The sequence below is a fragment of the Sipha flava genome, unplaced genomic scaffold (assembly GCF_003268045.1).
Source record: "Sipha flava isolate LNK unplaced genomic scaffold, YSA_version1 101_pilon_pilon, whole genome shotgun sequence".
Classification (NCBI taxonomy): domain Eukaryota; kingdom Metazoa; phylum Arthropoda; class Insecta; order Hemiptera; family Aphididae; genus Sipha; species Sipha flava.
Window position 1 is genome coordinate 2,066,810 of NW_020271715.1, and position 10,795 is coordinate 2,077,604.

The 10,795-nt window shown below is 27.8% G+C and overlaps 1 protein-coding gene across 1 annotated transcript in view; it reads right to left on the reverse strand.

Annotated features, from left to right (window-relative positions):
- The window catches only part of LOC112680774 (liver carboxylesterase 1), an 8,229-nt gene extending 1,071 nt beyond the window's left edge, over positions 1-7,158 (reverse strand). Inside the window, exons 1-10 of the mRNA XM_025550968.1 lie at positions 6,830-7,158; positions 5,479-5,754; positions 5,257-5,403; positions 4,850-5,003; positions 4,573-4,784; positions 2,208-2,375; positions 1,940-2,141; positions 1,681-1,856; positions 1,426-1,612; positions 1,258-1,363 (exon numbers count right to left, since the gene is read on the reverse strand). Coding sequence (XP_025406753.1) covers positions 1,258-1,363; positions 1,426-1,612; positions 1,681-1,856; positions 1,940-2,141; positions 2,208-2,375; positions 4,573-4,784; positions 4,850-5,003; positions 5,257-5,403; positions 5,479-5,754; positions 6,830-7,117 — 1,916 coding nt within the window. The 5' untranslated portion in view covers positions 7,118-7,158. The remainder of the gene's footprint in view (positions 1-1,257; positions 1,364-1,425; positions 1,613-1,680; positions 1,857-1,939; positions 2,142-2,207; positions 2,376-4,572; positions 4,785-4,849; positions 5,004-5,256; positions 5,404-5,478; positions 5,755-6,829) is intronic.
- Between the last annotated feature and the right edge of the window lie 3,637 nt (positions 7,159-10,795).

Sequence of the window (10,795 nt, forward strand, 5' to 3'; positions counted from 1 at the left end):
CATATAAGAGTTTATGAATAGAAAATCAAAATTAAAAATTATGTAATATTTAATATTTATATGATTTAACTATTTAGTTAAAAAAAAACTTTGATACTTGTATTTTCTGTAAAAGAATTATTTTCTGAAACTTCAAAGAAAACTTAAATTCTAACCCATTAACCAAATCTCAAAAAAAAGAAACCCAAGTCAACCTCCTTTACTCCCTACTTTTAATAAGAACGCTCATTTTACCACAACCAATGATGCAACACCAAAAGACCACCAGAAATATATTATACATCTAAATTCTCTAGGTATTTGAATTTTTATTTTTGAATGTTATGAATCATAATAATAACAATAATAAATCTACATATTCGTACAGTTCTTATTACCTTTTAATGACATATATAAATAAAAATAATGAAATTATAAAAAAAACCAAAATGAATCGTAAGAAACTTTTACAAAAAGTATTGATTTTGGTGCAGTTTTGGTTTTTAAAATAATCTAAATAAGAGTTTCAGTAAAGTTCCAGTTACGAATATTCAAAGGATTCTGGTTCTAAAATCAGTTATTTTCAGTATGGTTCCATTCCTTGGTATGTACACATAAAACACTTTAACCAACAAGTTTAATAGTAAATAAATTTCTATTATTCTAAACATAAATAATAAAATACTTAATATTTTTATAAAATAAATAAATAAAATAATATAATTTACATAAAAAATGTTTTTTTACTTCCAATACTAGTCTGAACATAAAACAATATTTTTTTAAAAAAAAAAATAAAGAATATATTTTATAATTCAACCATGCAATTGTAAATAATAAAAGTTTAGTTTTTTATTTTGATATTTTTCAGACCATACATAAGATTTTTGTATATCACTATATTCAGATAACATAACAAGTTACCATTATATTAGTCATGATTTTTTAGAATTATAGAAAAATATTACTTAGTTAAACATTTCTCAATAACCAAACAACAGGTAAGTATGTCTTTTTTCAGTTCTAATTACTATTACATAATCCAATGAAGGATCATTTTCGTAAAATTTCTATAGAAAATATTAATATTTTACTTATAAAAATAAAAGTGAAGTAAAAATTTTAATAAAATAAGAACATATAAAAAATGTATAAAAATCAATAAATATGTATTTGTATTATGAAAATATTGAAAAAAATATTTTAATGATAAAGTAAAATAAATTATAAAATTGAATAACCTTGTATAAATAACTGATAAATATTTTAATAACTTACCCATGAGTAGCAAAATTAGTGTAAGCCTTCATAAATAAATGACTCATATTTCGATCACTATCTGTCCATTTTCTTTTATCCATATTTGATAAACGAGGAAAGAATTCTAAAAAGAAAGTTTTTTTAAAAAATATAGTAAAACATTTAATTAATAGAAATAAAACTTACCACTATCCATAAAAGGAGCACCAGTCAAAAAAAAGTACTCTGTATCATGCGAGTACAATCTCCAATCTGGAACTGGAATACTAGAAACAGTGGTATTTAAAACATACAAATAAACAGGTACATTTTCAGCCACAAGTAATTTAGCTATTTGATCATGAGGAGCAACAAATAAGAAATCTGACAACATCTAAATAAAAAAAAAAAAAATTGATTTTAAAAGTTTTATCAATTGGATAAAAGATTTAAATATATTACATTTATATACTGAGTCCTTATTGAATCTTGATTAAGTGGATCAGGCCAATATGTATACAAATATTTTATTGCTTGAAAAACTCCAGAAGGATTAAGTGTATAATTATATTGAAGAACTAATTCTTTAATTTGTTTGTTAAATAACTCTTCAGTTACTGAGTAAGTTTTATTATTGTCTGTTAACAAAAATTGTATTGAAATAAATTACTAATTATTAAAATAAGAATTCATTTAACATTAATGTAACTTATTATCTTACTCAAAATATATGCTGCTTCTTGAGTAGTAACACCACTTAAGTATCTAAGATCTTTGTTAAAATGTCTTAAATGAATTGCATTTTCTACTGATTCATTAATGAAATGCCAATCTGATTGTTGCCAACCATCATACCAATCACTTTTAGGCACCAAAAACTCACTGTCAATTATTGGTCCCCAAGCATTAAAACCAATTTTAGGCTAAATATTTATATTTAATTAACATTAAAATAATTTATTTTTGTATTTAATTTATTAATTAATTACCTTAAACTCTGCTCCGAGTTCCAAAAAACTCCTACCTCGTTTAAGACAGTCTACAATTTTCCATGAAGATTCAGTATTACAGCCAATATGCGCAGCATACACTTTAGTTGTATTTAAAGCTCGCCATCTATCTTTTATGAGTGCCCAATCCGCAAGAGCTGAACCACTCTAAAGTACAAATAAAATATTAAGTTTATAGTATCTATTTATTCAAGGACAAATGTTTAGACAATATTTATTCAACATAAATATTATTATATATATGTATAATAAATGAACATTATAAAGAACACAAACTAATATGGACATTAATACAATTGCGTACATTGCGATAAGGAAAACCAGTTTATAATATATTATAATACAGCAATATTTATATTGAACTCATATAATAGTTTTTAAAAATAAAAATGGATGAGACTCCACGTTGTGGGACAAATGGAGATGAATAAATTATATTTCAGTGTTGGTCTTTTAAACTTGAAACAATATACCTTCACTCACAAAAAAACGATTCTAAATAAAATAAGTCGGATAGATCACCTAATATTTTTAAAGATATAGTAGTAAAAAAATAATTTCTTAGTAAAAGTTAAAAGTAAGTTTGAACTATTAATGTTTTACAAAAAAAGGAATATTGGTATGTAAGTAAATAATATTTAAATTTTATTTCAAGGGATTGTCTTGATAACTAATTTTACTAATTCGATAATTCCCATCACTATATATTATCCAATATTTCGTTCAAAACATTTCCATTATTTTGATCAAATGACCTTCCGATTATGACAATATCTCGTATTTCAATTATTAATATTAGGATTGAATATTTCGAATGATTATTTCGAGACATCTCTCGTTTATAAAAATGTCTCGATTACTAATATTTCGATTATTGAAATCATTTAATTATGCCCGTCACTAGTGTCTTAACACTAACAATTACGATGATGCAGCAGCGTCGCACGTCAAAATAACGCACGTGTGTACCGAGCAAAAGAAACATGACATTTTCAAAATACTAAATAGATCAAAAAGGTAATCTTTTGATAATTATAACCAAATGTAGCAAAAAATGATATACTAATTCTGTGGAAATTTTTAGTTTTAATAGATATTATTTTTAGAGCTGCGATGATAAAAATGTTGTTTTGTCGAAAACCATATGCTCTACATAAGTAACATACTATACAACCGTATACATTTTTTCATTTTTCGTCAATTTTTTGTAATTATTTAGAAAACAGTTGAAAAATTCGTAAAACAGCCCCTGGGGCAGACTGACCTAGTGGCCTACTGTCATAGAAGACAGTGGGCCGCTTTCTTTGACTGGATTTTGGGGTCGGTGCCTTGTAAATGGTATGATTATATTGATACATAAATACAGTAATGCGACATTATAGGATTATACGAGACATAGGCGTCATTTGGAGTATAATTGTGAGGAACTGTTAGCTAGCATCTTGAATAATACTCCTATTTATATTAATTATTTGTTATTGCAAAATTAAACAATAATTTATCTCTTTAAATTGAATTATTGGTATCTCTAACAATAATAATTTCATAGTTTTTTAACATACAGAAATTCAACTACTGATAACATAATTTTTAAGTAGTCTGTGGTTCAAGCATATTAAAAATAAGAATGTGCCTGTGTTGATCAATGATTCAAAAAAAAGCATTGGATTTGACTCGATAAATCAAATACCACAGTTTCAAAACTTCTAATGAATGGTTAAAATGCTTCAAATAATGACATAAAATTGCTTTAAATCAATTTGGGGAGAATCGGCATCTACAGTCGTTAATGAGTGAAAATTAATTTAAGAACATTTAGTGACAACGACCCCTGTTAAGTCGATAAAATAATCAATAATACAGTGATTTCGCATTAATATTAATACTGTACATGTTTATCGGATCTAAATAATATAAAGATACAAACTTAAAGTTATGCTATTTACATTACAGTTGTGGTAATAATATGATTTTATTAAAATTAATTATTTTCTTATTATTTTCCTTTTCCCATGAAGATTTTGTCACCTAGGTTAAAAACCACTGCCATACACAATAATTTATTTATTACATTTATTTCAGTCTCAAATATAATAAGGAATAAACGAGGGAATAAGTAATAAAAATTAAGATCATTAAGTTATTATTTTAGATATATATAACATTTTATGATTAATACACATTTATATTAATCATAACAATATTATAGTGATTAAGAAAAAAACTAAAAGATTGATGTATTCTAAACTTCAGTGGTATAAGGGAAATTATCATGTTATCTTAATAGACAGGATGTAATGGTGTATATCTTATATGAAAGCAAAAAAATTAATATTTTTCTTACTTGAGCAATAACTTTAGATACCATGAAACTAGTTTTTGGATTAACCATTAATAGTCCAGCAGAAGCAGCACCAGCATCTGGCCCAAATAATGTAATAGATTTACGATCACCATTAAAATATTCAATATTATCATATACCCAACGTAAAGCCATTGCTTGGTCCATAAGTCCATAATTACCAGGTGAATTGTCATCACCAGTACTTAAAAATCCTACAAAATTATAAAAATATTAATAGTAAAAATAACAAGACTGTACACTCAATAAGTATGATTACCTAAGGCTCCTAAACGATAATTGATAGTTACAACTACAACATTATAAAATGCCGCCATCATATGCCCGTTAAAAGAATTTGATGAGCCATGAAAAAAATCACCACCATGTATATAAAACATAACTGGATATGGTTTAGCTGGTACATTATCTGTCTATTAAATATTAAATCAAATATTTTAAAAATCAAACATTTAAATAAGTCCATTAACAACTGTTAACTTCTCTGAGGGTGAGATAATGTCAAAAATCAAGCCGTCGGACCGGGAATCAAACCCGAATCTCTCGCTTGCTGGGCAATTGCTCTACCACTAAGCTACCCGACCGCATAGATCTAAAACGTTATCCTCCTCCCCCAGTTAACGGGAGTTTATACTACAGTTTATTTAAATAAAATGTTTAACTTACTGATGGCATAAATATATTTAAATACAAGCAATCTTCGTCAACTTTTGGTACACCTTTAGTAAAACCAGTGTATGTAGCTGGTTGTGGGCATGCAGGTCCAAAATCAACTGCTTGATATAACTGCCAACCTTTATGAGGTCGTGGTGGCTAAATAGTAATATATACTCAAATAAAGAATGATACACCATTTAATATGTATATAATATTGGTTATGAATTGTACCCGAAATCTGCCATCATTAATTGGAGATGCTGCATATGGTATACCAAGGAATACTGCGACTTCACCTTGTTTTCTTTCAACAGGTGTTTGAAAGGGTCTATATCCACTCTCTGGTAGAGGGTTATCAAATAAGAGCACTTTGAAACCTTGAACTTGACCATATTTTGTAGACACAAATACATCCCTATCGGATTGTTTTGAATCTGCTCTTTCTTTTCCTTGTAAATCAGGACGCCACTGACCTAAAACCCCAGGAAGTAATAATCGATCTTCACCCTGAAAATTCAATGACAAATTTTATTTATTAATTTTTTTTATTTTTATTTTATTCTTTAAAAAATTATAATGGGCCCCACTAAACATGTTCATTTAGTAGCCCAAAAGCTTACAAATGGTAATACATTTTAAGTTTAAAGCTATTTGTAGTCTTATATAATAGTAGAAAAATAGAAAATAAATATACATAAATTCACATTTATATGCTTAGGTATTTACAGTTTTTGAATATTTTTACAAGTGTACACATAACTAAACATATTTAAAAAGTACTCATTTGCATAAGAAACTAATTTTCCAAATGTGTTCAATTAATTTATTTGGCTCATATTTAAATTAAATAATGTTAATAATAGTGTAATCCCTTGAGGTACACCATATAATAATGAAATTTCCTGATTAAATTCATTCTGTATTAGAATATGTTGTTTTTTTAAATATAAATTCAAAAAAATGTTAAGCCATTTATTTAATACCGAGTTTGTTTTCAATTTGTAGTGATATTTGATGATCTATAGCAATGATTGAGTATAAGATTTTATTTATTATCGGATATATTTTAAAATTGTTGTGATATTAGTTTTTTTTATAAGTTTTTCAACATTATTAGCAATGTTAGATATTTTTGAGATTGGACGATAGTTTTCAATGTGAGTCTTGTTACTTTTTTATGAATTGTAATTATAACTAAAATTTTAAAGTTATCTGGTACAGTCGACATTGTAACAACTAAATTAAAAATGTATAATAATGGTTCACTGAGATAATGTATATTTAATTTGAGCATTTTTACTGTTATTCTGTCAAACCCAAAAGAATCATATTTTAGGGCATTCATCGCTTTTATATCTATACAATAAATAAAACTAAATTTAATAAACAAAATATCAGTAAAGTTTATACAGTTGTATCTGTACTATTAATAGTAGGTATAATTTATTTTATATTTATATTTTGTTTTTATAAATTAGATAAAGAAAAACAACGAATAAAACCTAATGAAGTAAAACGAAGGTCATGTTTCAGATAGATATACAGTACTTTTCCCTTTGATAGACATTTTCTCAATACTTACCAGATAGTTGTAGTTATTAGGTCGATATGACGGATTCCCAAAACGGTCAGGTTGATTATAAGGTGGCCGATTAGGGTAATTGTTCAGCTGACCATATTGGTTTAGTTGCGGATTGTAGTTGTTGCCCGCTGATTGCGGTGGCTTATAATCGTATTTATTTTGTGATATCGGATTGGTGTCGAGACCACCGTAAGTCTGATACCTGTAGTCCTGGCCATTAGAAATGACAACAGCCAAAAACACTATTAGGGCGGCAACGGACTGGGCGTGACGCTGAACAAGTAACATAACAAATTTCGGAGACAAAACCACCGGAAAAACTACAAGTCGTCAGCGATCATCTGAACTGAGAACGGACAGAATCGAATTTCACACGCATAACGGTGCTGATCAGCCGTCTAACTGTTGCAAGGCGGCTAACTCGCGTGAGAACAAAATATATTAATATAATGAATTACGAACGTTAAAAAAATCAAAACTATTTCATTGTTTTTGTTTGTATAGAACTCTCCCATTTACGGTATTCTTAACATTTTTCCAACGGTGCAGCCAATGTCCGTCAGATACCCGCGGGTCACGAAGCCGCAGTCTGGGCTACACTGTCTGACGATTGTATTCTTACCATTAAAAATCTATGACAATCCCGGTCTGGAATAGATATTATTATTTTTTTTTTTTTTTGCTTCCAGCTGCCCCGGAAAACAAAGCGAAAACTCAGTGGTTGTTTTCTTCAAGGAGTTGTATAATTAATTATTCATAAATACCGTTATTAACACTATAAATTTAATTGACCAGACGAATAATTCGAGTTATAAACGTACGACTTAAGATATAATTATAATTATTTAGATACAATAAAGATAATGTCTTAAATCATGTTTAAACCTAAGGGCGCGACTAAAAATACCATCAGGGGGGCAATCAATTATCAAAACATAATCAGTGTTATTTTTTAAGTGAATTTTGTCATTTTTACACATGTCAAATTTTTTAGTCTTTAATTATAACCTAGGAGGTAAATACAAAAAAAAACATGATATATTAAAAATTATACTCTCAAAAAAAAATCTAAAAAACTGTGTCATTAAGTAAGAAATAATCATTTGAATACATAAGAACATAATTTTAAGAAAATAAAAATTTGAAAAGTTATAATCAATATTGGGTCATATTAGGTTAAGTTAAGTACTTCTTACCAATGGCGTATACAGAAAATATTTTTGGGTAATATGAATTAATATGAATCAATTAAAAATTCGATCCAGGCTAATTTTTCTACTAATTTCAGAATACATTCAAGGACCAAAAGTTATCCAATTTAAGAGATAAGTGTTCAAAGTTCCATAGTAGAGTTAAATAATTAGAAGGTATGTAACCGAGTATAGATAGTATAGATTTATCGAAATCTGTAAATCAATGTAATGAACCAAAAATAGGACTTAAGGATGATTAAGGTTTTTAACAATAAATTACCTAAAACTATAAAATACTAAAAAACTAATACTAAAATACTAAACCTTAGTATTGTGGTTAAGATCTTTTAGCAAGTATAGAATATCGAGATCAATCCTGCAGTGCCTTAGCCCAATATTCTTTATATACTAAAATCTGTATATTATTATGATTAGAGCCAGTGGCGGCACGAAATATTTTATAGCTTGTAAAAAGAGCTCCCCCCCCCTATTTGTTCTACATGCTACATACCCACTCGATACCCAATGGTCAATACCCACCCAACTATCCACCCAGTGACTTGAATCCAGGGACTCAAAAATCTGCCGTCACGCCACCACTGATTAGAGCTTTAGGGAACATGAGATTAACTCGGAGACAAAGTATAAGTGCTGCTTTAAGTTATCGGAAGTTCTAGGATATTTTTATATTTAAATGTATATTGTTGTTCCACTTACCTTTTCTATTTGAATAGTAGCTTGTAGTTTAATGTATTAAGATCTTATCGCTGAAAGTCCGCAGGACAAGATGGTAATATTCTAGTGACCCGGAAAATGTCTCGTGATCAAGGGATCAACTTGAACACAAGAATTATGGTGTTTTATAGACTAACGAATACATCAAGTACACGAAAGTTACGGTTAAGAATATTTGTCAGATTTTTTTGATATTATTTAATAGTATTTTTCGTTATTCTAGTCAGAGACTGAGACCTTAATGGTTTTAACGGTTTCGGCAAGGGTTCGGGTTTTTAAAATATTTTTTTAGGGGTTTAGATTAAATTTCGGGATTTTAAGAGTTTTAAAATTTAGGTTTCGGTTCCAACCGGTTTCTAACCTTTATTTTTGTACATTATTTTTTTTAAACTAGAAATTTTAATACAATATATATTGTATACTATTGTTTAGTATTTGCAGGCGCTGATTAAAGTGTTCATATTAATATTAATTTTAACCTCGGGTATAGAAAAATAAAAGAATTTCTCATGTGCTTTGATAAGAGATGTGTTAATCTGGGTAGATCTTTTTGTTTTTGTATCTTTAACCAGTATCTCCTCATATATATCCTGGTGGAAACTCAGGTGCCTTTTCAAATTTGTTCCATGCTTTCCCTTTTAAAATTATAGGTACATATTTATAAATATTTATATAATATCTGATTACCTAACTATATCAATTAGATTAGATCGAGTTTGTACTGCCCGTGGTAATCTAACGCCAACTAATTTATCCAATACGGCTACTCTTTGCGGCGAATTTGAAAAAAATACCAGTATTTCTGATAAATTTGAAAAAAATATCCGAACTTCTTTATTTTGAGATACTGATTATGTCATAATTAAGTTTAACTGGTGTGCACAGCAATGAATATAATACGCATATGGGTATAGTTCCTTAACCCTAACATTAACTCCACTCATGACTGCCGCACCATCATACTATTGTGCTATTAGTTTATTCGGAGTATTTTTTAAAATAGGATTTATTTCAGATAATATTGTTGATGTTAATGATTTTGCATTGTGTCCATCAAGATTTCAAAACCCCCAAAAACGTTCTACTGGTTGACCTTTAAGTTCACAGCGAAATACAATAACTAACTGAAACATATTAGAAATGTCAGTAATCTCATCGACGATTATAGAAACAATTTGAGCAGCTTATATTTCTAATAAAATTTGTTTTCTGGTTACAAGTAATATACAATCTAACAAATTATTCTGTATTGTTTTAGATGTCCCTTTAAACACTTATGAATTTTCAAAATGACTATGCAAACTTACATCTAAGTTTTTACATAACTCAATAACACCGATGAAAACACCTTTATTATTAGTGTTAATTTTTTCATTGTGACCTCTTAATGGTAAATTATGTTGTCCACAAAATTTTATACAGTTCAGAATATTTTCTAATATATAACGATTTTTATCTATTCCTTCATTATGACGTTGAATCCTAATTTTATAGCCCGAGTCAATTTTATCGAAAATATTGATAGTACCGAGTACATTATGATTAGCTTCATTTTGTAAGTTTTTAAAAGAATTCTCGTGTTTTTTAATTTTTTCTGATAAATGACCCGAATGTGTTATACCTGTTTTAGTCCAAGAAATATCACCCCCAAAACATAAATAAGGAAAACAATAAACATCTAGTTTTATATCACAACCACATAACCACTTGTGTTTTGCTTAATAATCCGTATTAAAATGCCGAATATATTCATTTTTACTTTTTTCGCTTTATTGATCAATCCTTTCAATTCAGGTGTAGGTCTTCCAAGCTGTTTATTGTAAAAAAAAATTGTGACTAACGATTATTGATATTTTTTCATCGTCGTTAGGAATACATATGAGTATTATTGTATTAAATGTTCAGTTCTTTATATTCAAAGGTTAAAATTATACGTAGCAAAAACTCACAAAAAACGAAAAATTACCAAATTTTACAAAGTGCTATATTTAGCTCAAAATTGGTTAAATGTTTTTGAAATTTTTAATGAATATATGTG